The sequence below is a fragment of the Hippopotamus amphibius genome, chromosome 5 (genome assembly GCF_030028045.1).
Source record: "Hippopotamus amphibius kiboko isolate mHipAmp2 chromosome 5, mHipAmp2.hap2, whole genome shotgun sequence".
In the NCBI taxonomy this organism is placed as follows: Eukaryota; Metazoa; Chordata; class Mammalia; order Artiodactyla; family Hippopotamidae; genus Hippopotamus; species Hippopotamus amphibius.
In genome coordinates this window covers 174,311,409-174,339,067 of record NC_080190.1, presented here as the reverse complement: position 1 = coordinate 174,339,067, position 27,659 = coordinate 174,311,409, and the positions used below count along the sequence as shown (strand labels likewise).

Here is a 27,659-nt window from a genome sequence, read left to right as displayed (position 1 = left end):
GCCCCCAGAGAGCGGGCCCTGGGAAGCAACACCCAGGCCGAAACCGAGTCCCCCTAAAACCGAGCTCCTCTGCCAAGTTTAAGCTTAACCGGGGACGGGGTGGTTGAAACTGTGCAGGACCCTGAGGGGCACTCCTGGTATAAATCCTTTCCACGCCCCCCCCCACCCCGTTTCTTGTTTGTAGGAAACAGGCTTCATTCAGCTCCCTGAGACCTTCCCTGAGTTCCAAAGGGCAGGTTCAAACACTTGCTAATCAGGGAAGGGAGAGGTCACAGAAACAAAGGAGGAGCCGCCAAGGACGACAGCCTCGGGGCAGGGTCCTGGCTCCCCTCTGAGCTCTCCTGCCGGAACTTAGGCCCCCACCAGGTGCAGGCGGGACTGCAAGCTGAGGCCCAGACGGACGGCTGAGAGCCCAGGGCATCCCTGCCCCTCACACCAATCAATCAAGAGGAAGTCACTCACCCTGCAGCCATCCCCCCAAATTTTGCCTATTAAAGACACCCCAAAACCACCAGGAGTTCAGGGTTTTACACACAAGCACCCCATTCTCCCAGCTCGATCCCAAAATAAACCCTCTCTCTGCTCCAAAAGCCAACACTTTGTTTTGTTTGGCCTCACGGTGTGCCAGGCACACGAACTTGCCTTCTGTAACGAGACCCACCGCTCAGTGGGCCGCCCTGTCCAGAAGGGGCCCAGCCTCGCCCCCAGGGCAGCAGCACCTGGTTCGGGGAGGCCCTGGAATGGTTAACCTGCGACGCCTCCAGCAGCCAATCACAGAGCCCCGCAGGAAATGCCTGGAGAGCCTTCCAGGGCGGGCGGGTCCCAGCCCAGCCCTAGCGCTGCTCCAGGCAGCCCGTGTGGCCTGCACCCACCCAGGCGAGCGCGGCCTCCCGGAGCACAGTGCACCCGGGGCCACAGCATGGCTGGCCCGGCCCGGCCCGAGCTGGGGCTGCAGCTGGCTGTGGTGGCCCTGCTGGCCGCGCTGGCGGCGTCTGGGACGGCGACCCCACCTGCCCACCTGCTGACCCTGCTGTCCTCGGGCCAGGGTGTTCTGGACCGCGTGGCGCTGGGCGGCCTGTTAAATACACTGGCGGCCCGTGTGCACTGCACCGACGGGCCGTGTGGAAAGGTAACAGCCCCACCCGATGGGTCCCCCGGCCCCGGCCCCAGCCCGCCGCTCCACCCTGAGGGCCGGCGGCAAAGGGCTCGGGCAAACTCCAGGAGGCGGGCCGACTGCGGCGGCCTGGGGCCTGGGCTCTGCCTGCAGCCCCGAGCCCACCTTCCTCTGCTCTGCGTTCAGACCACCTGCCCTCCAAGCGGGGGCGGGGGCGAGGGAGGGGGCAGTAGGGACCCACTGTTCCCAGACCCCAGGGCTGCTCCCCGCCACCCGACCCCTTGTCAGCCCCCGGGCTAGCAAAGTGGTAGTGCTTCCAGGAAGAAACGGCCCTGAGACGGCGGGACCCGCGTGTGTGTGCAGTCTCGTGGCTGGGGAGATGGTGGGAGGAGTCCGCGAGTGAGCAGAGGACGGGGTGTGGACGGAGAGGACGGTGGTCCTCGTGTGCAGGGAAGGGGGCTGCTCCCGGGCCACACAGACACCTGGCCCCTGCCCGCCGCTCTCTGTCCACAGTGCCTGTCTGTGGACGACGCCCTGGCCCTGGGCAGGCCTGAGAAGCCAGGGCTGCCCTCAGGTCCGGCCCTGGAGCCCAGGCACGTTGCCCGCCTCAGTGCGGCCGCCGTCCTCTACCTCAGCAACCCCGAGGGCACCTGCGCCGATGTCCGGGCTGGCCGCTGGGCCTCCCGTGCTGACCGGCTCCTGGCCCTGCTCGAGAGCCCCGAGGCCCTGGCCCCCGGCCTGACCAGGCTGCTGCAGGGCATTCAGGCCCAGGCCGCTGGCCGGTCCACTTCCGGGGAGGTGAGGGCCCAGGCCGGCTGGCTGGGGGCAGTGCGGGAGGAGGATCCAAGAGGCATTAAGGGGAGGGGGCTCCTCCTCGGGGGGTTGGGCCTCACACCCTTTCTGGGCATTTGGCTGGGGGGGGGTCACAAAAGAACATTCAACGTCGAGCGGGGCAGGGCTGCGGGGAGGGGCCCTGAGGGGAAGGTGGGGATCTGGACCCACCGGACTAGGACGGCGGAGGGCTGTGGGACCAGGCAGGGCCCCAGGGAGGGGAGGGGCCCAGCCCAGGTCTTTGGCGAACACGAAGAAATGGGGCCCCCAGGAGGCTGATCCGGGGTCAGTGAGGTCCAGGGGCAGCAGGGGCAGTGGCAGAGCGAGAGGCCAGGAAGGCCACAGTGCCGGTGAGACTGAGGTCCCGCTCCTTCCAGGCTTGTGTGGACCTGCCGCAGCTGCTGGAGGAGGCGGCGGGGGTGGGGGGTCCCGGCAGCCCCGGGCCGGTGCTGGCTGCCCTGCTGGACCACGTCAGGAGCGGCTCCTGCTTCCGAACCCTACCGCCCCCCCAGTACTTCGTGGACTACGTGTTCCAACAGCACAGCAGCGAAAACCCCAACATCACCCTGGCTGGTGAGGCCTGAGCTGGGCCGCTGGGCAGGGAGGGTCCTGAACCCCAGCGTCCGTGCCCCTGGGGAGTACAGGGCTGGAGCCCACACAAACTCTGTGATTCTTTCCTCCCTGCCAGAGCTGGAGGCCTTGATGCAGCGCCTGGGGGTGGGCAGAGCGACTGACCCCCATGGTGACCACGGCGATCTGGGAAAGGGGGCCGCCCCCAACAGCAGCTCCAGTGTGTGGGACACAGTGAGCAGCCCATGTGCCCTAGTCCTGGAGAAAGCTGGGGTCCCACCGGTCTGCTCACATCCCTGACCCCCAGGCCTGTCCCCCCCGCCCCCAGGTATGCCTGAGTGCTGGAGATGTGCTGGCTGTGTATGGGCTGTCTGAGCAGGCTGGGGTGACACCGGAGGCCTGGGTCCAGCTGAGCCCTGCGCTGCTCCAGCAGCAACTGAGTGGGGCCTGCAGCCGCCCGCCCGAGCAGCCCACCCAGGACCAGCTCGGCCAGGCAGAGAGTGAGTGCCTGCCTCCCCAGCTGTGCCCTGCTGTGCCCAGGGGGCTGCCAGCAAGGAGGCGGGACCGGAAAGGGAGAGCGAAGTGGCCGCTGGGCTGGGGAGGCGTGGGGAGAGCCGGGCCAGGACTGGGAGGAGAAAGAGCCATCGGAGTAGAGGGGTAACAGGGAAGGGAAGAGGATGGGGCTTCACGGCCAGAGGGCTCGCTGAGCAGAGGCCTGACCACCTGCAACGCTGGTGGGTCTTGCTCACTCCTGGACCCCACCTGGACACCCTCCCCAGGAAGCAGGGGAAGGGGGGGCTGAGGCTGAAAGGCAGGCTCTCACCATGCCCCGCCCCCCCACAGGGTACCTCTACGGCTCCCTGGCCACACTGCTCATCTGCCTCTGCTCCATTTTCGGGCTCCTGCTGCTCACCTGTGCGAGATGCAGCGCTGCCAGCCACTACATCATCCAGACCTTCCTGAGCATGGCTGTGGGCGCGCTCACGGGCGACGCGCTCCTGCACTTGGTGCCTAAGGTTGGCCCCAGCCGCCAAGACCCTCCCTCTCCCACCAGGGCCTCCCCTACCCAGGCTTCCTTCCAGGCCCACCCTCCTGGCACCCTTCCCTGACCCCTAACACTTATCTCCTTGTCTGAGGGTGGGGAGGACGCCCTGAGGCAACCGGCCCAGTGCCCTCTGCCCCCCCAGGTGCTGGGGCTGCACGCGCATGATGGGGAAGGCCTGGGCTTGCAGCCCACCTGGCGCCTCCTCGCTGCACTAGGTGGCCTTTATCTCTTCTTCCTGTTTGAGAGCCTCTTCAACCTCTTGCTGCCCCTGGACCCTGAGGTTTGGTGCATGGGAGCTGGACACAGTGTGGGGAGGGGTGGGGGAGGCCTGGTGGATCCTGAGACGCTGTTCCGGCAGGACCCAAAGGACGGGCACTGCAGCCACGGCCACAGTCACGGCGGCCACAGCCATGGCATGCCTCTGCAGCTAGCGTCGAGCGATCTCCGGCCTCCCAAGCAGCCCCACGAGGGCTCCCGCGCAGACCTGGTGAGCTGACCCTGGCTGGACGTCCCCACCCCACGCGGCGCCCGGACTGCACTCCCAGCCCCCACTCCAAGGCTTCTGCCCCTGGCCTGATTTGGGGACCTAGCTCCGCACACGCTTCATCACCTCCGCACCCTCCCCCCCCCCCACACGCAGGTGGCAGAGGAGAGCCCCGAGCTGCTGAGCCCGGAGCCCCGGAGGCTGAGCCCAGGTGAGCCCTGAGGGAGGCCCCAGAAGCACTGCGGCCAGGGGTTCGGTGCGCAGCGCGGGCGCGGCGGGAGCAGGGTGGGGGAGGAGGTGCAGCACCAGGCAGATGCCCACGCGCGCCCGCAGAGCTGAGACTGCTGCCCTACGTGATCACGCTGGGCGACGCCGTGCACAACTTCGCCGACGGTCTGGCCGTGGGCGCAGCCTTCTTGTCCTCCTGGAAGACGGGGCTGGCCACCTCGCTGGCCGTGTTCTGCCACGAAGTGCCGCACGAGCTGGGTGAGCCGCGCGGGGTTCCCGAGGGGCGGGGCGGGGCCTGCCTGTGGTGGGCGGGGCCTGCCGGGGTGCGGCGGTGGGTGGGCGGGGCAGTTGGGAGAGGCTGTCGGGGGCGGGGCCTGCCGGGTGGGCGGGGCCTGCCTGGGTGCTGTGGGTGGTGGGCGGGGCAGTTGGGAGGGGTTGGCGGGGCGGGGCGGGGCCTGCGGGGGCGGCCCGCCCGTCAGTTTCGCTCGGGGCTCTCGGCCTGACCCCGCCCCGCCCGCCCCAGGGGACTTCGCGGCCCTGCTGCACGCGGGGCTGTCGGTGCGCCACGCGCTTCTGCTGAACTTGGCCTCGGGGCTCACGGCCTTCATCGGCCTCTACGTGGCGCTCGCGGTAGGCGTCAGCGAAGACGGCGAGACCTGGATCCTCGCCGTGGCCACCGGCCTCTTCCTCTACGTGGCGCTCTGCGACATGGTCAGAGCCGCGGGCGGGAGGGGACTGCCCCGGGCGGGGGCTGAGCGGGAGCTCGGAGCTGACCTCTGCCCCGGGGCCCACGTCCTCCGCAGCTCCCGGCCATGCTGAACCAGCGGGACCGGCGGCCCTGGCTCCTCTTCCTGCTGCACAACGTGGGCCTGCTGGGCGGCTGGACCGCCCTGCTGCTGCTGTCGCTGTATGAGGACAACATCACGCTCTGATAGCCTCCGCCCCACTCTCGGCCCTCGACTCTGTCTCCTGGCCCTGCGCTATCTCAGCCCCTTAGAGCCACCGAGCCCCAGGCCTTTTTCGAGCCCCCTCCCCCGTGCCCAGTACGCAGCTTCAATAAAGACATTCGTGTCCTTGGAGCCCAGCCTGCTCCCCTGGCTGGGTGGGAAAGGTCTCCCACCGAGAAAGGTTGACAGACTGGGCAGCATCTCTCCCGACAGCAGTGCCTGGTGCCTGATGAGGAGCCAGGATAGCTGAGCTCAGGGACCTCCAAGTAGCCAGCCTCAGTCCCCTCATCTGTAGTGCACTGGAAGCAAAGCCAGAGAAATGGGCCAGGGTCTGTGGGCCACAGGCAGGCCCTGGTGTCCAGTCCCTGGTAGAAAGGCAAAACAAGCAGCAGAGCTTACACAGATGAAGGCTTAATTCTCTCTAATGAAAGACGGGCCTGGAGATAATCAGACCAGGGTGCGGGGCAGCCCGTGGTCAGTGAGGCCCAGACCTCTACTGGCTCTGCTCCACTGTCCTCAGCAGACGTGTCCATCCTCAGAGGCCCTGCGTGGTAGCTTCCTAGGGCTGTAGCACAACACACCACGAACTGGGAGCCTTAAGACAACAGAAACTTATTTTCTCAGAGTTCTGGAGGTAGAAGTCTGAAATCAAGGGGTCAGCGGGCTGTGCTCCTCTGAAGTCCGTAGGGAAGAATCTGTCACATGAGCTTTTACTGATTGCTGGTGGCTGTGGGTGTCCTTGGCTTGTGGCGGCATAACCCGTCTCTGCCTTCTTCTCTCCCGTGTGTCTCTCTTTCTTATAAGGACATCAGCCATGTCGGGTTACTGGCTCACCCTACTCCAGTGGGACATCATCTTAACGAATTCCATCTGTAATGATTCTATTTTCATATAAAGTCACATTTTGAGGTGCTGGGGGTTAAGTTTTCAACAAATCTTTTGCAGGGACACAATTTAACCCATAATAGCCATCATGGTTCAAAATGGCTGCCAGAGCTCTCTAACCATCAAATGCACGCTCCAGGCAGCCGAGAGGAGGTAGGAGGAAAGAGCGAAAGGCATAAGGGCCCAGGGGACATGAGATTCAGCCTGTTGTTCACCCAATACCACAGGCACAATAGCAGGAGAATGGCAGTCAGTCTTACGCTCCACTGGACCCACTTGTGTGGGAGGGAGGTAGCTGCCACCTGCCAGGAATCTGAGGCAAATGGGCAGGAAAGACAATGTCGGAAAGCTCTCTGACTTGACACAGGTGGCCAGATGCCCCAGCCTCTCCATGAGATACTGATTCTTCAAGAACCTCCACTAACCCTGCGAGAGAAGTCTGAGCACTGCCACCTGCCTCTTAAACCCAGCCCACAGTACCGAGCACGCAGAGATGGCCTCCTGGACTGATGGGAAGATGCAGAAAACCACCAGCTCCCAGCGCAGTGCCGCCCCAGGGAAATATCAAGGGTGCGGCCCACTAGCCACGGAGCCCAAGCTGCAGGGGCTGGGGAAAATTATGCTGGCTTCTGCAGGGCAAGGCCTCCTGAGTGGTGGATCTGAGCGTCTGAAGCTGCCAGGTCTTGTACTGGCAGCCCCATCACACCGCCCACACCCCCCCTGCCCCCCTCCCCCAGCCTTGGACCATCTTCCATCTCATCCCTGTCCCTCTCAAGCAACTTCAAGCCACCATTTCCACTGACAGCCTCCTTAAATTTCCCCTTGAAGAAGTATATCCACCAGGCAGGCCCACGTCTGCTTTCCCACTGGCAGCCCTGCAACCTCCCAGCCCCTCTGCCCACCTTCTCCTCCTCTCTGACTGGCATGGAGCTGTATCCTGCCCGCTGCTTCTCTTCCCAGGACTGTACTCCTTCAGTATCTCTGGCTCTCTCTGCACTGACCACCTCTCTCCCACAACAAACTCTTATTCCTTTGTTAGAGCCTTTGCCGCATGGCAGGCTCGAGTCTGAGGGTCCTCTGGTCACTGAACTGTTTATCCATCACAGATTCCCTGTGGTGTGGGTGCCATGGCTGTGCCCATCCGACTTGGATAAGGAGAGTTAGTGTTCTGGCTGCAGCCCCAGCTGTGCCCCTCCTCCCTCTTCTAGCACGTCTCAGGGTGGCCCTGGCTACAGCTTTTGTAATGACTTTTTTTTTTTTTGTTCTATCAGAACTTTATTAGGTGGAGTTTGGGCAAAAGAGAAAACCTCTGAAACAGTCGCCCACCTGGTTCAGGACGACTGGCACAGAGGAGACTTTGGTCAGAGACATGCTCTCACTGAGATGAAAGCATATCTTTGAGTTTTTAAAAGAGGACCTGATGGGCTGTATACCTCTGAACACAAATTCAGATTATTTTAAAAATGGTCAGAGGAAGGCAAGTCTCTAGAGGCAAGACTAGACCAGAAGCAGAAGCCCCTGCTCTGTATGGAGACAAACGGGTGTCACTTTTTCTTGGGTGGGGGGGCCAGGGATATATCTCTGCTATTCCCAGATCAAGATTTGGAGGGAGGGGAACATCACCAATGACAAAAGGACCAGTTTCTCAAAAAGCAAGGGATAGGTACTTCCTAGGTGGCACAGTTGTTAAGAATCCACCTGCCAATGCAGGAGACATGGGTTCCAGCCCTGGTCCAGGAAGATCCCACGTGCCGCAGAGCAACTAAGCCCGTGCGCCACAACTATTGAGCCCATGTGCCACAACTACTGAAGCCCACATGCCTAGAGCCCGTGCTCTGCAACAAGAGAAGCCACCGCAATGAGGAGCCTGCGTACCACAGTGAAGAGTAGCCCCGCTCGCCACAACTAGAGAAAGCCCATGTGCAGCAGCGAAGACCCAACGCAGCCAATAAATAATTTTTAAAAAGTTTCCTGAAAAATGAAGTTACCAAAAAAAGAAGAAAAAGAAAAAAAGCAAGGGATAAAGTAATTACACTGGGATGAAAAATCAAATAATGGTTTACAAGGGATCCAGATAAGTGGTGATTCTTCACTGGTACCTGATCTCAATACTCAAACTGCCTTAAACCAGCCCACCAGGGGGGCTATGTCTAAATAGGAGGCCTGAAGGCAGAAGAGGAGGAGGGGGCTTATTTTGCTACAGCAAGAATGGGCTTGAGTGGGGAGAATAGCAGCGGCTCCCCACTCCCGGAAGACTTCTATCACATTTACAAATACATATAAATACATTACACACACCAACAAATCTGAAGGCAGGCTCCTCACAGAAGCTCAGCTGACACAGTTACACATCTCAGGAATTCTAGGAAACAGGCCCCGGGCTCCTAGAAAAAGGGGCTCGGTGTGTTCTGTCCTGCCCAGGGTAATCTCTGCCCCAGCCCACCCCTCTTTACAGGGTTCAGTTTTGTTGTGACTCTTAAAGGGGCTTGGTGTTCCTCAGGGGTCACACACCCGCCCTGGCATCCAAGTGACCCCTTTGTCCCCCGCTCCAGGGTCTAGATTTGAAGACTTGTTGCTGACGTGAGAAAGGGGGCAGATCTGGGAGCCGCAGGAACGCATATTTCTATGCCATTTTCTTGGGTGTGACTATACTTTCCTGTTTTATTTCTTAAGATTCCGTTTCTTGGGAATTCCCTGGCGGTCCAGGGCTTGGGGGGCACAGGCTGATCCTTGGTGGGGGAACTAAAATCCCGCAGGCCGCACGACGCGGCCAAAACAGAAAGCAAGCAACCAAAAAATCCCAGAAAAAATCTGTTTCTAAACCCCAGACCCGTGCGCGGCCGCCAGGGCGAGTCCCCGCCAAGCGAGGAGAGGACGGCTCCGCTGAGCGCGGTCGCGGCTCCAGGGCCCTTGAAGTGGGCAGCTGTGCCAGGCCCGGGGAGGGAACCGTGGGCAAGGCGGGCGGGAAGGGCTCGTCGAGGGGCCGGGCCGGGCGGCGGGAGCGCGCGCTGGGTGGCGGGGGGCACGGCAGGGACGGGCGGGCCCCTCCAGGCGGCTCTCCCGACGCCTGGGCACCGGCGGCACCGCCGGGGCGCCTCCTGCCGCGCGTCTGCGCGCGGGGGTCTCTGCCGCCCGGCCTCCGCTCCGCGAGGCTCGCCTGACCGCGCAGGGCGCCTGAGACCTCGCCTCTTCGTGCGGGCGAGACCCTCGGCGGTGACCGCACCCCGGGGTCCCGGGGCGCGCAGGGCGCTGAGCCGCCTCCGCCCGCCTGCGCGTCCGCCCGCCTGCGCGTCCGCCCGCGGCGGGACCCTGCGTCTCGGGCGAGCTCGGCCTTCCGGGCTCTGCGCGCGGAGCCGCGAGGCCGCCCCGGACCACCAGGGGTCGCGCTCGTCCCCGCAGCCGCGGGGCGCCGGCGGCGCTGCGCAGGCGCAGGAGCCCGGACCTTCGGCGCGCGGCTTCCGGGCCCGGCCGGGCCGTGTTCGCCGCCGCACCGGTCCCCCGCCAGCGGGTCCCAACTGCCAGGTGGGCGGCGGGCGGCGGGCGGCGGGCGGCGGGCGGCGGGCGGCGGGCGGCGGGCGGCGGGCGCGGGCGGGCCCGGGGTCGTACGCCGGCGGCCGCGCTCACCCTGTCGCCTCCGGCCCCCTGCAGCCCGGGCTCGGCGCCATGTACGCCGTGTACAAGCAGGCGCACCCGCCCACCGGCCTGGAGTTCTCCATGTACTGCAACTTCTTCAACAACAGCGAGCGCAGCCTCGTGGTGGCCGGGACCTCGCAGCTCTACGTGTACCGCCTCAACCGCGACGCCGAGGTGGGTGGGCGCGCCGCGGCCGCAGCCCCGCCGAGCGGGCCGGACGGGCCGGGGGGCGGCTGTGCCCGGAGCCGGTCCTGTCCGCGGCCGCGCCTCTCCCCGCTCCTGCCGGGCTCGGCCGCCGCCCCGGCGGCTCGTTTTCCCTGTCGCTTTCTCCAGCCAGTTACGTGGCCGCCTGCCGTGTGCTGGCTGGTAGCGATACGGCGGTGAACAGAACCTGCAGACACGCGGGGCAGCGGGACGCCTGCTGACCAGGCACACACGTGCGAGCACACCTGCCCACGCGCGGCGGCCGGTAGCAAGGGCAGCTGAGCACACGAGAGGCGGGAACGGGTGACCAGAGGAGCCTCCTTTAGGCAGAGTAGGAATTTGTTGGGGGAGGAACTTTCCTGGCAAAGGGAGCGAGGCTGGGTGGAGGTGTGGGTGCAAGTCAGTAAAGTGTGATGAGCCCATTGCTTCGGGTACTGGAGGTGTGAGGTTTGGTCCGGGGGGCGCGCAAGAGGCGGCTTCTCAGCTGGTTTTTTGTTTGTTTGTTTTCTAAGGTTTATTTTATTATTTATTTTTTTATTGGCTGCGTTGGGTCCTCATTGCTGCGCGCGGGCTTTCTCTAGTTGTGGTGAGCGGGGCGATTCTTGGTTGCTTTGTGCGGGTTTCTCATTGCAGTGGCTTTTCTTACTGCTGAGCACACGGGCTCTAGGCATTCAGGCTTCAGTAGTTGTGGCGCACGGGCTTAGTTCCTCCGCAGCATGTGGGATCTTCCCGGACCAGGGCTCAACCCGTGTCCCCTGCACTGGCAGGCAATTCTTAACCACTGCACCACCAGGGAAGCGCCGTCATCTGTTCCTGACGGGGGAGTAAAAGCCAGGCGCAAGGATGGGGAGGGGGTAGGTTCCAGGCAGAAGGAAGGCCTGCGTGCAGGCCAGAAGCAACTGAGGGTGGGGAGGGTGTGTGGGGTTGGACTGGGGTGCAGGGTGCATCGGGTGGGGGAGGGCTTGTCATTCACAGGGTTGGGTTCTGAGCAGGGGCTTGGGCAGCAGGCAGAGAAGGTCACAGGGCATCCAGGAGGGGGCCGCCTTCCTGGGCACCTACCCCAGAACACGGGTTTGTTTTGTGTTAAATGTGTGTACTGTTACACACACGTGATGATGCAAGCAGAATCAGGAGGATGTGACGCACGCTGAGAGCTTTGTGACTGGATACATGTCATTTAAACATCTTGGCTTAAGCTTTTGCGATACAGCAGTTTTGAGGTCAGTATTTATTTGCCTTTTGTCACAATTTCAGTGAAAACTGGAAAAGAAATTTTGTAAACAAATATACATAGTTCCCCATTGAGTGAGAGCATCTTCGCTGCGTTGACTAAATCTGAGAATGGTTTTTAGCCAGCTTCCAGAGACAGATTGGATATTCTTACATCATTATGTTTTTTACAGATGGGTTCACAGCCCCCGGCGGTCCCTCATTTGTCTCTCTGGTGGTTACCTGTTAAGAGGCTGCTTGGGCTGGGCATCTTGGGAGGGGTTGGTGAGCACCGCCTCGGAGCAGCCACTCTCCCGGCGCTCTGGTTCTGGTTGGGGGGACCACCCGCTGCCAGGACAGCACGTGCTGGAGGTGGACGTGCTGGTGTGTGCACACCAACAGGATGGGATGAGGGCGTGGGGAGCCAGGCATGGCCTAAAGCTCACCTCCTTGGAAAGGTGAGATTTGAGTGGGTGAGGAGGAGGGTGTGGGGAGAAGAGCTTCCAGGCAGAGTGGGGGTCCCAGCGCAGTAAGGGCTGGAGTTCCAGAACCAGCCCAGAGGCCAAGAGGGAGCGGGGAGTGAGTGCGAGAGCAGAGGGTCAGAGGGGTAAAGGGCCCGGGGTGGGGCATCTGGGCCACCGTGGGGCCCGAGTGGTGACTCAAGGCAGGTGGGGAGTTACGTTTGGGCGGAGGAGGGAGCTGACCGGACGTGTGTCTCCCAGGGTCACTGTGGGTGCTGTGTTGCGGAGACAGCGGGAGGTGCTGGGGGATGCAGTGGCAGTGCCGAGAGGCCGGGAGCAGCGGGCGCTGCAGGGAGTGGTGGGGTCTGGATGGACGGGATGTGGGGCAGGCAAGGGAGAGGAGCCCAGGGCGACGCCGAGGCTTTGCCTGCGCTGGAATTTCTGTCTGAGCAGCTGCAGGGCGGAGTTGCTGGCCCCCGACGGGGACGGGAGGAGGCTGTGGGGAGGGGTGAGCACCCGGGCAGGAGCTCACTTGGACGTGGTTGCTGCATCACAAGTTCCCCTGAAGCTCGGCAGCTTGAAACAGTGTCATCGCCTCATGGTGTCTCGAGCTGGGGCTGGGAGTGGCCGTCAGGGTCTCTCCAGGCTGCTGTCCTCTGAAGGCCACACCGGGTCGTGGGCTCTGCTTTCTTTTGAGACGTCCGTTCCTCCCTGTGTGGCCTGCTCACCGCACGCAGCCTCCCCCAGGAAGAGGGCTGGGAGCCCTGCGGGGTGTCTTTTGTAACCTGATCTGGAAGGGGTCACGGCCACGTGGACCAAGCCTGGCACGGTGGCAGGGCCCGCTCACAGAGTCACTGGGGCCACCTTGCACAGTGGCCACCACAGGCATTTTGAGGAGCTGACGCCACAGCGCGTGTCCAGGACGGGCTGGGGGCTGGAGCCTGGGGGTGCAGCTTAGGTGCAGGGGCTGGTTGGGGTCGCCCCGAAGATGGTGCTGCGGCGCCCCAGCATCACGGGGTTCGGAAGAAGAGACGAGGCCGTGGACGAGGGGGGCAGCATGGCCAGGGAGGGGGCAGCAAAGCCGGAGAGTGTTCTGGTGGCTGAGGGAGGGCCGTGCTTGGGGGCCTGCTGCTGTTCTCATGTTTCTGAGCCTCAGGTGGGTCCCGAGACCTGGAGGCTCCTGGTGACCCCCACGTGGAAGTCTGGTTGCGGGCAGGGGTGCAGGCTGGTGAGGCCAAGAGCCCAGTGCAGGAGGCGCGTCAGTGCCAGTGGACAAGAGACAGCTTCTGGGGGAGATGTGCGCAAAGGGGAGCGAAAGAGTGGAGCAGGAACCAGGAGGAAAAGTGGGGTTTTAAGGTGAGCGAGACGGCACATTTTGCTCCGAAGGGAAGGAGCCGCCTGCGCAGGGCCCCCGGCACAGCCTGCCCTGGACCTGCAGACAGCACAGCACTGTCACCAGGGTGGCACACACCTGTGGGTGGCCGGGAGCTTGGACGGCACAGCAGGGACCCTGGGGACATCTGACCTCTGCTCTGGAAGGTCTGGGCCTTGTCTGCGTGACTCAAAGGGCATGCCTCTCCCCTCTCTCTCCATGTGGCTGGCCTGGTTTTCGTGGCAGGTGACCTCCAGGTAGTTGAGCTTCTTTTTATTTTTTTATTATTTTTTTTGGGGGGTACACCAGGTTCAATCATCTGTTTTTATACACATATCCCCGTATTCCCTCCCTTCCTTGACGCCCCCCCGCCCGAGTCCCCCCCACCCTCCCCGCCCCAGTCCTCTAAGGCATCTTCCATCCTCGAGTTGGACTCCCTTTGTTATACAACAACTTCCCACTGACTGTTTTACTGTTGGTACTATATATATGTCTGTGCTACTCTCTCGCTTCATCTCAGTTTCCCCTTCACCCCCCGCCCCCTCCCATACCTCGAGTTCCCCAGTCCATTCTCTGTATCTGCGTCCTTGTTCTTGTCACTGAGTTCATCAGTACCATTTTTAGATTCCGTATATGTGAGTTAGCATACAATATTTGTCCTCCTCTTTCTGACTTACTTCACTCTGTATGACAGATTGTAGTTCTATCCACCTCATTACATATAGCTCCATCTCATGTAGTTGAGCTTCTTATGCAGAGAGAAGTGGCCAGGCCCAGACCCTGGGGACACAGCGTCCCTTTTGTCACCCTCTGGAGGCTGTCTTCAGTTTGCCCCAGGGAATCAAGTGCAAGTGCAGGGGCTGCAGTGGTGACAGGAGGGAAGGAGAGAGTGGGGAGCAGATGCTGAGGGTGGGACTGTGCCTGGTCTCTCAGTCCTGGGGGGAGCAGACCCCAGGCAGCTGCATGAGTGCTGGGTTGTGCTGCTTTGCAGGGCAGGGCAGCTGTGACCTCTGGGAGGAAAGAAAATGTATAGCACGTTCTCGAAACTGACAGGCCCAAGTAAATAGAAAACGTGTGGTGGATGGGAAGGCTCGATATTGTAGAGATGTCAGACTTTCTCCAAATTAATCCAAGAATTATGTCCTTTTCCTCAAAGTTCCAATAAGGTTTATTGTTAGGTTTACATGGAAGAGCCAAAAATCAAGAACGTATAATTTTGAAGATGCACAAGACGGGCCACTTGCCCTGTAGAGTCATCAAGAATTGTGTGTGTGTGTGTGTGTGGGTGTGTGAGAGAGAAAGCTACATTATTAGGTAATACAAGACAGGGTTAAAAGTCACTTTTGAATTGACCCTTTTGTCATGAAACGTCCCTCTTTATCTCTAATACTTTTTGTCCAATAGTAAGGTGGCTACCCTAGCTTTCTTTCTTTTTCTTAAGTCCTTGCATAGAATGTCTTTTTAAAATCTGTGTCGTTATATTTAAAGTGAGTCAATAGCAAATGGTTGGGTGTTATTTATTATTCTGACAGTTTTTTTTTTTTTTTTTTTTGGCACACGGGCTTAGTTGCTCCGTGGCATGTGGGATCTTCCTGGAGCAGGGATCAAACCCGTGTCCTCTGCATTGGCAGGCGGATTCTCAACCACTGCACCACCTAGGAAGCCCTATTCTGACGGTTTTTGTCTCCTAGTCAGAGTGTTTGGTTTATTTACATTTAAGGTAGTTTCTTGTGTAGTTGGATTTGAATCACCATCTTGCTCTATTTTTTTTTAAACCAATGTAAAGATTTTTAAAAAGTAATTAATTAATTAATTTATTGGCTGTGTTGGGTCTTCGTTGCTGCACATGGGCTTTCTCTAGTTGTGGCGAGCGGGGGCTACTCTTCCTTGTGGTGCGCGGGCTCCTCATTGCGGTGGCTTCTCTTGTTGCAGAGCGCGGGCTCTAGGCACATGGGCTTCAGTAGTTGTGGCACGTGGGCTCAGTAGTTGCGGCTCGCAGGCTTAGGTGCTCCGCGGCGCGTGGGATCTCCCGGGCCAGGGCTCAGCCGGTGCCCCCTGAGGTGGCGGGCAGGTTCTGCAGCACAGTGTGCCGGGGGCCCTGCTCGACTGCTTCCTGTTTGTTGCTCCTTTATTCTCCCTCCTCCCTTTCCTGCTTTGTTTTGGGTTAATCGGGTGTTTTGTCCCATTTTCTCTTTTCTGTTGCACATTCTGTACTCTTCTCTGAGTAGTGATAGTCGAGGTCGCAGCAGGTGGTGGTTCCCTGCGGCCGGCTGGGGCGCAGCGCGCAGTGCAGGTAACCCGCACCCTCCTGGCCCCCTCGCCAGCTCCGTCCTCACAGGTTTTGCTCCGACGTGTGTTAGAAGCCCTGTGGAACGTTATTTTGGTATTAGCATGTGGGTTTTCCATAATTTCAGACACAGAAGAGTTGCAAAAGCCCAAAGATTTCCTGTGTACCCTCGCCTGGAGTCCCAAATGTGAACATTTTGCTTTATGTCTCTCTTTCCTCCTGCACCTGGAGGATACGTTGCAGGCAGGGACCCCTTGGCTCCTAGAGGTCAGCACGGCACGTGCGTCCACACAACACCACAGTCTCTGGCAGGACCACAGGCCAGGGGTCTGAATCAGAACGCTGGTGCTGGTGTCGTTCAGGCTGGTCACGTCTGGCCTGCGTGTCCTGTGACACGCTTCGGCGCGGTCCCTGGGTGCCGGCGAAGGTGGCCTGGTGGAGTGAGCAGCCAGCCGCTCTCCCACTGGGGTGTTGGGACTTCGAGACCATGAATGCCAGGTCACTGCTCAGACCCGCCTCTTCCCATTTCAGCAGCAGTGCCTGTCCTTGTCAGTATCCATGGTGACGGTGACACGGCTGCGGTGCTTCTCCTGCTCCCGCCCTCTCTGCTCCTTTCTTGGTGGGCTTTCGTTTCTCCCGTATTCGTTTGTTTTTTTATAACATCACAGGCTCGTGGGTTCTTATTCTGTTCAGTAGGTTGTAGTCTTTTTTTGTCATCTGGGGTCTTCAGCCTGAAGACCTTCCCTGAGTAATTCTTGAAGAGCGTTTCTGCTGGTGATGAACTTGTTTGGCTTTTGTTTGTCTGAAAATATTTTTATTTCAGCTTCCTTCTTGAGGAACATTTTCACTAGGTTTAGAATTCTAGGTTGACTTTTTTCTTTCATCACTTTAAAGCACTGTCTCTGGCTTCTGAAGTTTCCGTTGAAAATCAATTGTAATGAAGGTGGAGTCTCTTCTTTCCTCTGTCCCTCCATGAGGTGGGCCCCTCACCGCCCTCCCTCCTCCTCCCTCCCCCAGGTGCCGACCAAGAACGACAGGAGCACAGGTGGGTGAGCGCCGGGTGGCTGCCCAGCTGCGAGCCTGGGGGTGTGGCCGGCGTGCGGGGCCCAGACCCCTACCCACTGGCTCTCCGCAGAGGGCAAGGCCCACCGGGAGCACCGGGAGAAGCTGGAGCTGGTGGCTTCCTTCTCCTTCTTCGGCAACGTCATGTCCATGGCCAGCGTGCAGCTGGCAGGCGCGAAGCGGGATGCCCTGCTCCTGAGCTTTAAGGACGCCAAGGTGGGAGTGGGGGCGGGCGGGGGCGGGGCGGTGGGGCTGCGGGGCCGCGGTGGGTGGGCCCCATTCTGACCTGCCACCCCCAGCTCTCGGTGGTGGAGTACGACCCAGGCACCCACGACCTCAAGACCCTGTCTCTGCACTACTTTGAGGAGCCCGAGCTGCGGGTAGGCCTAGCCCCACCCCCTGCCCCCCCTCTCCGCTTGGGGTCCCCTGCCGGGGCCTGCCTGACGCCCCTTCCCCGCAGGATGGCTTCGTGCAGAACGTGCACACGCCGCGGGTGCGCGTGGACCCCGACGGGCGCTGCGCGGCCATGCTCATCTACGGCACGCGGCTGGTGGTCCTGCCCTTCCGCAGGGAGAGCCTGGCCGAGGAGCACGAGGGGCTCGTGGGTGAGGGGTGAGTGCCGGGGCGGCGGGGAGGCGCCTCCGAGGCCAGGTCCTCCGCCCCCGCCCCTGCCCCGCTGAAGCCCCGTCGCCCCCAGGCAGAGGTCCAGCTTCCTGCCCAGCTACATCATCGACGTGCGGGCCCTGGACGAGAAGCTTCTCAACATCGTGGACCTGCAGTTCCTGCACGGCTACTACGAGCCCACCCTGCTCATCCTGTTCGAGCCCAACCAGACTTGGCCTGGGTGACTGTGGCCGTGGCCAGGAGGGCAGCCTGTTCAGGGGAGGGCGGGGGGAGCCGGGTGCGTGCCCGTGGGGTGGGGCGGGCGCGGGCACCCGCGTCCTGTGCCTGCCCCTGGCTGACCCGTGTCGTGGCCCTAGGCGGGTGGCTGTGCGGCAGGACACGTGCTCCATCGTGGCCATCTCGCTGAACATCACACAGAAGGTGCACCCCGTCATCTGGTCCCTCACCAGCCTGCCCTTTGACTGCACCCAGGCCCTTGCCGTGCCCAAGCCCATAGGTGAGGTGGGGCTGATGGGGGGGGGGGGGGGTGTGTGGAGAGTGCTGGGCCCCGCCCACCAGCGTGTCCCCCTCCAGGTGGGGTGGTGGTCTTTGCCGTCAACTCACTGCTGTACCTGAACCAGAGCGTCCCCCCCTACGGCGTGGCTCTCAACAGCCTCACCGCCGGCACCACCGCCTTCCCCCTGCGTGAGTGTTGGGGGAGCAGGGCTGAGGGGTGGGGGTGGGGGGAGGCTGCTGGGCCTGGCTGACGCCCCCCACAGGCACCCAGGAGGGCGTGCGGATCACCCTGGATTGCGCCCAGGCGGCCTTCATCTCCTATGACAAGATGGTCATCTCCCTCAAGGGCGGTGAGATGTGAGTCTCCCCTGTGGGGAGCCCGTCCTCCCTCGCGGGTCGCGGGGTGCCCCCGCCCCCGCTCAGCGTCCCTCTCTCGGCAGCTACGTGCTGACGCTCATCACGGACGGCATGCGCAGTGTCCGCGCCTTCCACTTCGACAGGGCCGCCGCCAGCGTCCTCACCACCAGCGTGAGTGGGGTCTCGGGGGGCGGCCGTGGGTCTGGGCCCGTCCCTGCCCTCAACCCTGTCCTGCCCTCAGATGGTCACCATGGAGCCTGGATATCTGTTCCTTGGCTCTCGCCTGGGCAACTCCCTGCTCCTCAAGTACACGGAAAAGCTGCAGGAGCCCCCGGCCGGCACTGCCCGGGAGGCTGCCGACAAGGTGGGTGCAGGGCCCGTGGGGACACTGCCCTCCCACGCAGGGCGGCCTCGGAGGGCTGCTCACCGCCCCTCCCGCCTTACAGGAGGAGCCTCCCTCCAAGAAGAAGCGTGTGGATGCCGCGGCGGGCTGGTCAGGTGAGAGCTGTCAGGTGAGGGCCGAGGGGTGGGGCTGGACTGGGCGACCAGGTGGGCTCAGGGCGGGTTTTCCCCGTGTTGCAGGGGGCAAGTCGGTGCCGCAGGACGAGGTGGATGAAATTGAGGTGTATGGCAGCGAGGCCCAGTCGGGCACACAGCTGGCCACTTACTCCTTCGAGGTGAGGCTGGGCACAGGGGGTCTCCCCGCCTGGGCGGCCCGCCTGCCTGACCACCACTCTGTCTGCAGGTGTGTGACAGCATCCTCAACATCGGACCCTGTGCCAATGCTGCCATGGGCGAGCCCGCCTTCCTCTCTGAAGAGGTGCCCGCGTGGGGGTGAGGCGGCCGCGGGGGTGGGCAGGTTGCACACCCGAGGGGTCCCGTCCTCACCACCCCGTCCCCCGTGCAGTTTCAGAACAGTCCTGAGCCAGACCTGGAGATCGTGGTGTGCTCCGGCTACGGGAAGAACGGGGCCCTGTCGGTGCTGCAGGTGTGTGGGGGCGGTGAGGTGAGGGCGGCGCCTCCTCGGGGGGCCCGGGGGGGCTTGCCGACACCCCATGTGTCCTTCCAGAAGAGCATCCGGCCCCAGGTGGTGACGACCTTTGAGCTTCCTGGCTGCTATGACATGTGGACAGTCATCGCCCCTGTGCGTAAGGAGCAGGTAGGTGCGCCCCAGGTTGGCGAAGCCTGGGTGGGGCGGGCAGCCTGGCGCTGCCATCCACCTGGCCTGTGTGTGGGGGGCCTGGAGGCCGCAGGGCCCAGGACTGGGCTCCGCTGTGCAGCTCCGGCGGGCTTGGTCACAGGCTGGCTCTGCCTTGGCGCGCTGAGCACCTGGGGCGGGGCAGTGGGATTCCTGCTCTCCTTCTGCCTTCACAGGAGGAGACCCCCAAAGGGGAGGGGGCGGAGCAGGAGCCCAGCGCCCCGGAAGCAGATGACGATGGGCGGAGACACGGGTTCCTTATCCTGAGCCGGGAAGACTCCACCATGGTGAGGGGGCCGCCCGGCAGCCTAGAGTAGGGGTCCCACCGGTGAGGGGGGTGCACCTCACCCACCGTCACCCACAGATCCTGCAGACGGGGCAGGAGATCATGGAGCTGGACACCAGCGGCTTTGCCACGCAGGGCCCCACGGTCTTTGCCGGCAACATCGGGGACAACCGCTACATCGTGCAAGTGTCGCCCCTCGGCATCCGCCTGTTGGAAGGAGGTGGGCTGGGCCACGCGGGCAGGCGGGACGGGGTCCAGGGTGGGCACGTGCCGACCGCCCTGCGCTGACCAGCCTGTGTCTGCAGTGAACCAGCTACACTTCATCCCCGTGGACCTGGGCTCCCCCATCGTGCAGTGCGCAGTGGCCGACCCCTACGTGGTCATCATGAGCGCCGAGGGCCACGTCACCATGTTCCTGCTCAAGAGCGACTCGTACGGGGGCCGCCACCACCGCCTGGCACTGCACAAGCCCCCGCTGCACCACGTAGGCTCCCTCCTCCGCCCCCGGGGCCTGCGACCCCCGCCCGCCCGCACCACTGAGCCCCCCTCTCCCTGCAGCAGTCCAAGGTGATCGCGCTCTGCGTGTACCGGGATGTCAGCGGCATGTTCACCACCGAGAGCCGCCTGGGCGGGGCCCGAGACGAGCTGGGCGGCCGCAGCAGCTCAGAGGCCGAGGGCCAGGGCTCGGAGACCAGGTGTGTGGGGGGCTGGGGCGCGGGCCGGGCCCGGGGCCAGGGCCCCTGGGGCCCCTGCCTGTGACAGACGTGTCTGCTGGCCCGCAGCCCCACGGTGGACGATGAGGAGGAGATGCTCTATGGGGACTCGGGCTCCCTCTTCAGCCCCAGCAAGGAGGAGGCCCGCAGGAGCAGCCAGCCCCCCGCCGACCGGGACCCCACCCCCTTCCGGGCCGAGCCCACCCACTGGTGCCTGCTGGTGCGGGAGAACGGAACCATGGAGGTGGGTGGTGACCCGTGTCCAGCACGGCCCCGGTCCCCTGCCTGTGCCCGTGCCCCAGCCCCACCCCCCCACGGCTGCCTCTGCCCCGCAGATCTACCAGCTTCCCGACTGGCGGCTGGTGTTCCTGGTGAAGAACTTCCCCGTGGGGCAGCGGGTGCTGGTGGACAGCTCCTTCGGTCAGCCCACCACCCAGGGCGAGGCCCGGAAGGAGGAGGCCACTCGCCAGGGCGAGCTGCCCCTCGTCAAGGAGGTGCTGCTGGTGGCGCTGGGGAGCCGCCAGCGCAGGCCCTACTTGCTGGTGAGTGTGGCTCTGCCTGCCCCCGGCCCCGTACAGCCCCCGCCCCTGACACCCTCCGTGTCCCCAGGTGCACGTGGATCAGGAGCTGCTCATTTACGAGGCCTTCCCCCACGACTCACAGCTTGGCCAGGGGAACCTCAAAGTTCGCTTCAAGAAGGTGCGGTGTCTGGGCCGTGCTGGGTGTAGGCTGGATAGGGAGCGGGGTTGGGGGGAGGACCTGGCCCTCACAGCAGCCCCCCCAGGTCCCGCACAACATCAACTTCCGAGAGAAGAAGCCAAAGCCGTCCAAGAAGAAGGCGGAAGGTGGCAGTGCCGAGGAGGGCGCTGGGGCCCGGGGCCGCGTGGCACGGTTCCGTTATTTCGAGGACATTTATGGCTACTCTGGGGTAGGCCGCCGGCGCCACGGGAGCTGGGGTGGGGCAGGTGGGGCCGCGCCCAGCTGCCTCCTCACACTGCCCGCCCCCAGGTGTTCATCTGCGGCCCCTCGCCCCACTGGCTTCTGGTGACCGGCCGAGGGGCCCTGCGGCTGCACCCCATGGGCATCGACGGCCCCATCGACTCCTTCGCCCCGTTCCACAACGTCAACTGCCCCCGCGGCTTCCTGTACTTCAACAGACAGGTAAGGAGACCCCAGGCGGCCCAGCTCTGCAGCGCTCACCTGTGCCGCCTGGGTGGGACCAGGGGACGCGGGCACCCTCGAGTGGAGAGTCGGGGATGTCCAGAGGAGGCCGGGAGCCAAGGCCAAGGATGGGGAAGTTGGGAGTGGAGGCTGTGGCCCACAAGAGCACCGCCTGGGCAGCCAGGGTGCAGCTGTCCTGGCTTGGACCCCAGCTCCGCCCCTTAGAAGCTGTGTGCGTGGGCGAGATGCTCACCCTCTCTGAACCTGAGTTCCCTCACCTGTCCCCAAGATGACAGCAGTGACCGGCTGTGGGCCGCTCTGAGGACTCGGTGATGGTGACGTGGCAGGGGCTTCACGGGCTGTGTGCGGAGAGTGGCTCGGGGCTCCAGCAGGGCACCCGTGCCTGTCTGTGCAGACCCCTGGCCTGGCCTGTGTGTGCGCGGCCCACCCTTTGCCTGCAGCCTCCAGCTCCCCTGAGCCTGGCTCCTCCCTTGCCCTGGCCCAGACCACAGCTGTGGCCAGCGCTCCGGCCCCGGACGAGCCTGGGTTGAAGGGACGGGAAGCACAGGACGGCAGGCCGTGGCCTCTCCCAGGCCTTGTCGGGACACGGGGGTCCCTCACTGCCTGTTCTAGCAGAGCTGAGGGCGGATGCAAGGGAGGGCTTGGCGGCCTGGGTCTGTCGGCTTGGCCTCTGGTGGGTGCCAGGCCTGCTGACCCCCGGCCCCGCCCAGGGCGAGCTGCGGATCAGTGTCTTGCCTGCCTACTTGTCCTACGACGCGCCGTGGCCCGTCAGGAAGATCCCGCTGCGCTGTACAGCCCACTATGTGGCTTACCACGTGGAGTCCAAGGTCTGACCGCCTCCCCACCCCCACCCCCCCGGGCCGGGGACCTTTGGGGCCTGGCCTCTGGCGTGTGACACCCTCCACCCCCCCCAGGTGTACGCTGTTGCCACCAGCACCAACACGCCGTGCACGCGCATCCCACGCATGACGGGCGAGGAGAAGGAGTTCGAGACCATCGAGAGAGGTGGGAGGCGCCCCTGGCTGGGCCCGTCCTCAGGGCCACCCTGCCTGACCGTCAGTCACCCCTCTGTCCCTGCAGATGACCGTTACATCCACCCTCAGCAGGAGGCCTTCTCCATCCAGCTCATCTCCCCGGTCAGCTGGGAGGCCATCCCCAACGCCAGGTGAGGCGGGGCCCGGGTCGGGGCTGGCGGCGGTGCCGGGCTGGTGTCCTGACCCGGGCTTGCGCAGGGTTGAGCTGGAGGAGTGGGAGCACGTGACCTGCATGAAGACGGTGTCGCTGCGCAGCGAGGAGACCGTGTCCGGCCTCAAGGGCTACGTGGCCGCGGGGACCTGCCTCATGCAAGGGGAGGAGGTCACGTGCCGAGGACGGGTACGTGGCTGGCGGGGGGGAGGTGGGGGGCACGCGGTGCCCAGCGGCCCCCATGCATCACCAGCCCGCCTTCCCTGACAGATCCTCATCATGGATGTGATCGAGGTGGTGCCTGAGCCGGGCCAGCCCCTGACCAAGAACAAGTTCAAGGTCCTGTACGAGAAGGAGCAGAAGGGGCCCGTGACCGCCCTGTGCCACTGCAATGGCCACCTGGTGTCGGCCATCGGCCAGAAGGTGTGCCCCTCTCCGCCCACCGCAGCACCCGCCCCCCACTCACCTCCCCCCGCCCCCCACTCACCTCCCCCCGCCCCCCCCAGATCTTCCTGTGGAGCCTGAGGGCCAGCGAGCTGACGGGCATGGCGTTCATCGACACGCAGCTCTACATCCACCAGATGATCAGTGTCAAGAACTTCATCCTGGCCGCCGACGTCATGAAGAGCATCTCCCTGCTGCGCTACCAGGAGGAAAGCAAGACGCTGAGCCTCGTGTCCCGGGTACTGCGGGGCGGGGATGGGGCCGGGGGGGGGGGGGGGTGCGGGGGGGCCCTAGCCCCACGCCCGCCCTGACACCCTCCTCCCCTGCTCTCCCGTCCTCAGGACGCCAAACCCCTGGAGGTGTACAGCGTGGACTTCATGGTGGACAACGCACAGCTGGGCTTCCTGGGTGCGCAGGGGGGCTGGGGCCTGGGGTCCCTGGGACTGGGCTGGGGCTGACTTGGGCTTTGCTTCCTAGTGTCCGACCGTGACCGCAACCTCATGGTCTACATGTACCTGCCAGAAGGTGAGTGCTCCCTCCTCGTCTGCTGGGCAGGGGGTTGGCCGGGGGCCGGGCGGGCAGTGACCTGAGGTCCTTCTGGCCCAGCCAAGGAGAGCTTCGGGGGCATGCGGCTGCTGCGCCGGGCAGACTTCCACGTGGGTGCCCACGTGAACACCTTCTGGAGGACCCCGTGCCGGGGCGCTGCCGAGGGGCCCAGCAAGAAGTCCGTCGTGTGGGAGAACAAGCACATCACGTGGTTTGGTGAGTGCGGGGCGGACGGGGTGAGGCGGCAGTGGGGGGTGGGGAGGTCGGCCGGGCTCACGTCGTGTCCCTCTCAGCCACGCTGGACGGTGGCATCGGGCTCCTGCTGCCCATGCAGGAGAAGACCTACCGGCGGCTGCTGATGCTGCAGAACGCGCTCACTACCATGCTGCCCCACCACGCCGGCCTCAACCCGCGTGCCTTCCGGTGAGCTGCCCCCCCCCACCGCCCCCCGCCCCCCCCAGCCCGTCCCGCCCCCTCACGGCCCGCGCGCCTCCCCCCAGCATGCTGCACGTGGACCGGCGCGTCCTGCAGAACGCGGTGCGCAACGTCCTGGACGGGGAGCTGCTCAACCGCTACCTGTACCTGAGCACCATGGAGCGCGGCGAGCTGGCCAAGAAGATCGGCACCACGCCGGACATCGTGAGCCCCGCCCGGCCCCGCCCCCGCCCCACTCCGCCCCGCCCCCGCCCCGCCCTCACCCAGCCCTCTCCCCACAGATCCTGGACGACCTGCTGGAGACGGACCGAGTCACGGCCCACTTCTAGACCCCTGGACACTGCCACGTCCCCCACCCCCTTTTTGTACAAAACACGAAGAAAAACACTTGTTTAATTTGAGAAGAGCGTGTGGTCATTGCAGGGCCCCAGGGTGTCCCCCAACGCCAGGCCACAGTCACCCCCAACACCCCCCGGTCTTGGTCATCCGTGCCTCCGCCCTGGCCGGCTCCCCAGCCCGCGGTGGGGCGAGCGCTGTGGTCCTCCTGCCAAGGGGTCCTTAGGTCTCCAGGTACTCGTACAGCCCCTTGGTCTTGGGCATGAGGCCCAGGTGGACCAGGACTCGAACCAGGAGGGCAGTGAGCCGCATCGTCAGGGTCTCCAGCCTGGGGGGCGGGGGGAGGTGTCAAGGGGTTGCAGGTTGGTAGGGCGTAGGCCCTGGCCACCCGCCCTGCGGGCCCCCCACCCGCACCCCCGCGCACCTCAGGGCCGCTTCAAACTTGAACGTCTCCCAGGCGACCCTGACGTGGCGCAGGAGGCTGGCGCCGTAGACGCTCTGGCTCGTGGCGCCCGCCAGGCGGCTCCAGCCCCGTACGGCGCTGCGCGGAGAGCGGGACAGGCGGTCAGCCCGGCGCAGCCCCGGCCCGCCCCGCCCCCCGCGGCCCCGCCCCCACCTCTTGGCCATGAGGAAGTAGCGGTCCACCGGCGCGCCCAGGGCGGTGTTGATGGCGCGCACGGTGTTGAGGTTGCGCAGCACCAGCAGCATGGACCGCGGCAGGGCCTTGAGCACGGCCATGACCTCCTCAAAGTGCTCGCGTGCCATGTCCTGCATGTAGGCCGCCTCCTCGCGGCTCAGCAGGTGTGAGCGCCACAGCTGCCGCAGGCGCACCGGCCGCTGCATGAGCACCTCGGAGAAGAGGAGGTAGTCTGGGGGGGCCTGAGCCAGGGCTGCGCGCCCGCCGCGCCTCGCACCCACCCCCTGGCCTCACCTTGCACCCCGAGCTCCGCCGCGTGCACCTTCATGGCAGCCTCGTCCCTCAGGATGACGGCCCGCCACAGCTGGCACAGGGCTGAGCGATCCCTGAAGGGCCCAGCAGTGAGGCAGGGGGCAGCCTGGGGCGGGGGGGGGGGGGGGGGGGCCACCCAGCCCGCAGGGCCCCCGCTTACTTCTCATCCAGGAACTGGTACAGCCCGTGGTCCAACAGCACCAGCTGTGCCTTCCCATCTGGGCCTTTCCGCACCAGAACTAGGGAGAGGGCATGCTGGCTCATGCCGCCCCACCCTGACCTGACTCGACCTCCACCCCCAGGGGCTTTTCCTACCGTTGCCAGGGTGGGGGTCAGAGTGGACGAAGCCTGTGTAAAATATCTGCTCGGCAAAAGCCTTGATCAGTTTCTCTGCTATCTGGGGAGAGGACAGGCCACACGGCATCACTCCAGGCACACGGCACACTCCCCCACACCCCACCACGCCCCAGGCACACAGCACTCACGTCCTGCACTGCCAACCCCATGGTCTTGATGGCCTCCACGTCATTGACCTTGCAGCCCTCGTAGAATTCTGCTGTCAGCACGCGCTGGGAGAGAACAGACGCCTGAGCTCGGCGGGCCTGTGCCCCCCCACCCAGGAGGGGGACCAGCCCACCTTGCTGGACGTGTCCCAGTGCACGCGGGGCACCACGACGTAGCGGAAGTGCTGCAGCTCCCGCGCACAGCGCTCGGCATTGCGGCCCTCATTCTCGAAGTCCAGCTCCTGGGCCAGGGTCCCCTTCAGGTCCTGAGGGCCACATGGGCGGTTGGAGGGCCAGCTCAGTAGCTGGCCCACCCTGGCCCCCGGCCTCCCGGTTACCTGGAGGACCCAGCTGAAGCCAAAGCTGGGGTGCATGAGCTCAATGAGCTGCAGCAGGAGCTCCAGAGTGTGGATGTCACCATCGAAGCGGTCCCGCAGGTCGATGTACTGCACCTGCACAGGAGGCTGCAGGGAGGACTGGCCGCCAGCGCCCCCCGCGGCGCCCCTGGGTGGGGGCGGGGTCCGTGTACCTTCACAGCCACTGCAGTTCCATCGTGCAGCCTGGCGCGGTGCACCTGGGCCAGGCTGGCTGCTGCGATGGGCTGGTAGTCGAACTCCCGGAAGAGCTCATGGGGCGGGGCCCGGAAGTCTTCGAGGAATAGCTCGTCCACCTGGCAGGACGGGGGGGCTTGGAGCAGCGTGGGGGCCACTGCCGAGGTCCCCACCTCCCAGCCTGCGTGCTCCCGAGAGCGGGCCTCACCTCCCGGAAGCCCCGCGTGAGAGCCCTGTCCTCCAGCACCCGCAATGTCTTGATGTACTCAGGGGGCAGCAGGTGGTTGAAGGAGCACAGCCCCTGGCCCAGCTTCACGTAGAGGCCCCCGTTGCTGATGGCCGCAGCCACCAGGGCGTCGGCCGCCCGCTGGTGACACGCAGACATCACCTCCAAGTAGCCCGGGCTGTTCTGACCACAGGTATGGAGGGAAGGGATGGGGGCGGGCGGGTACCTCCGCCTGGGCACCCCCACCCCCGCAGGCCCCAGGATGGGCCCAGCCAGGCAGGGACGCAGGAACAAACCTCCTCCACCCCTCGCAGGATGACATTTGTGCACCACCAGTAGTCCAGGGAGATCTGCAGGCCGACCCTCAAAGACCTGCGGGCAGAAGCTGCCCTCAGCCCCAGCGGGCACTTGCCTCAGATCCCCGCCAGCCCCCTGGACCGCTGTGAGCACCTGGGGGTGCTGCTGGGCTCTTGGAACTGCGTGGCCAGCAGGTCAGTCTCAGCTCCCGGGCTGTGGGCTGGGCAGCCTGCCTCCACACCACCCCTCAGTCCCTGAACACACACCAAGGGGCACCCGGGACAGGAAGGGGGGCTTCGGGCCCTACAAAGCAGATGTGTTCTTTTCATTCTTTGACAACACACGTTACACAAGAAAATCCATGCCTGAGCTAGCACAGCTGCCGTGGCTGCTCTGTGTGGACACGCCCGCACTCAGGCCCCCTGCCTCGCTGGTCCTGCCTCCTCTGCACTCAGGCTGGGCTGCGTGGACAGGAGCCCCAGGGGTCAAACCCCAGAGCTGGGACCTGCTCTCCTGGCTGAGGTCGCAGCCCCGCGGGCTCCGGCCTTCTGGTGTGCGCAGGGCTCCCTGCTCACTCCCACACCCCAAGCTATGGGACAAGGCAGCCCTAGGTCTAGAGGGGAGAGGATCCAGGCCTCCAGGGGTGCGGACTCCAGACCCTTGACGTCACGAGGAGAGTGTGGGGCCCTGGTGCAGGCCGAGCCTGTGTCCGCCCCAGCGTGTCCTGCTGCAGCCCCTCTGCCACGCGGGGTCAGGAAGAGAAGGCACGAAGGAAGAGGCTGCCAGGTCCTGGACAGGCTTCCTGCCCTCCCAGCAGCAGTGCAGATGGGTGTCTTAGAGCAGTGAGGTTAGCCCACCTCTTATACCTGCCAGACCGAGCACCACAAACCGGTCTGTCCCACCCACTCCAGCCTGACAAAGAAAGCAAACAGGGCTGCCCGTGAGGCAGGGTGAGCAAGGACATGGGATTTCTCCCTGAGACCCAAAGGGGAGCTGTCCT

At 64.0% G+C, this 27,659-nt stretch overlaps 3 protein-coding genes across 11 annotated transcripts in view; 2 read left to right on the top strand and 1 right to left on the bottom strand.

Moving 5' to 3' along the window:
- The first annotated feature begins 740 nt into the window (after positions 1 to 740).
- On the top strand, positions 741 to 5,421 carry SLC39A4 (solute carrier family 39 member 4). The gene is given in 13 exon segments (XM_057736766.1): positions 741 to 810; positions 813 to 1,129; positions 1,628 to 1,912; positions 2,323 to 2,518; positions 2,634 to 2,749; positions 2,844 to 3,015; positions 3,359 to 3,531; positions 3,703 to 3,840; positions 3,919 to 4,047; positions 4,201 to 4,255; positions 4,378 to 4,530; positions 4,796 to 4,983; positions 5,076 to 5,421. Coding segments are annotated over 13 exon segments (2,121 nt in total). The 3' UTR covers positions 5,205 to 5,421.
- Positions 5,422 to 9,467: 4,046 nt separating this feature from the next.
- Positions 9,468 to 24,195, top strand: CPSF1 (cleavage and polyadenylation specific factor 1). The gene is made up of 38 exons (XM_057736724.1): positions 9,468 to 9,626; positions 9,753 to 9,911; positions 16,288 to 16,315; positions 16,406 to 16,548; positions 16,632 to 16,712; positions 16,793 to 16,944; positions 17,030 to 17,176; positions 17,313 to 17,452; positions 17,530 to 17,640; positions 17,715 to 17,808; positions 17,892 to 17,979; positions 18,050 to 18,172; positions 18,255 to 18,306; positions 18,391 to 18,485; positions 18,554 to 18,628; positions 18,716 to 18,796; positions 18,878 to 18,967; positions 19,183 to 19,293; positions 19,371 to 19,512; positions 19,598 to 19,776; positions 19,851 to 19,987; positions 20,075 to 20,249; positions 20,341 to 20,547; positions 20,615 to 20,704; positions 20,790 to 20,933; positions 21,014 to 21,166; positions 21,898 to 22,014; positions 22,102 to 22,192; positions 22,268 to 22,352; positions 22,420 to 22,561; positions 22,643 to 22,795; positions 22,879 to 23,055; positions 23,158 to 23,224; positions 23,294 to 23,341; positions 23,423 to 23,578; positions 23,656 to 23,785; positions 23,863 to 24,001; positions 24,079 to 24,195. The coding sequence occupies exons 2-38, from the start codon at positions 9,768 to 9,770 to the stop codon at positions 24,124 to 24,126; spliced, it is 4,335 nt and encodes a 1,444-aa protein (XP_057592707.1). The 5' UTR covers positions 9,468 to 9,626; positions 9,753 to 9,767; the 3' UTR covers positions 24,127 to 24,195.
- Positions 24,175 to 27,659, bottom strand: part of ADCK5 (aarF domain containing kinase 5) — a 16,534-nt gene continuing 13,049 nt past the window's right edge. For 4 of the 9 annotated variants that reach the window (XM_057736790.1, XM_057736793.1, XM_057736791.1 and 1 more), the window contains exons 4-16: positions 26,813 to 26,962; positions 26,659 to 26,734; positions 26,345 to 26,545; positions 26,115 to 26,255; positions 25,924 to 26,037; positions 25,720 to 25,851; positions 25,568 to 25,651; positions 25,398 to 25,479; positions 25,243 to 25,321; positions 25,065 to 25,156; positions 24,750 to 25,002; positions 24,558 to 24,674; positions 24,175 to 24,461 (exon numbers count right to left, since the gene is read on the bottom strand). In XM_057736790.1, the coding sequence (XP_057592773.1) occupies positions 24,356 to 24,461; positions 24,558 to 24,674; positions 24,750 to 25,002; positions 25,065 to 25,156; positions 25,243 to 25,321; positions 25,398 to 25,479; positions 25,568 to 25,651; positions 25,720 to 25,851; positions 25,924 to 26,037; positions 26,115 to 26,255; positions 26,345 to 26,545; positions 26,659 to 26,734; positions 26,813 to 26,962 (1,627 nt within the window). In that variant the 3' untranslated portion in view covers positions 24,175 to 24,355. Of the gene's footprint in view, positions 24,462 to 24,557; positions 24,675 to 24,749; positions 25,003 to 25,064; positions 25,157 to 25,242; positions 25,322 to 25,397; positions 25,480 to 25,567; positions 25,652 to 25,719; positions 25,852 to 25,923; positions 26,038 to 26,114; positions 26,256 to 26,344; positions 26,546 to 26,658; positions 26,735 to 26,812; positions 26,963 to 27,659 lie in introns of those variants that run through there. The other 5 variants (XM_057736795.1, XM_057736792.1, XM_057736798.1 and 2 more) reach the window with 2 other exon arrangements.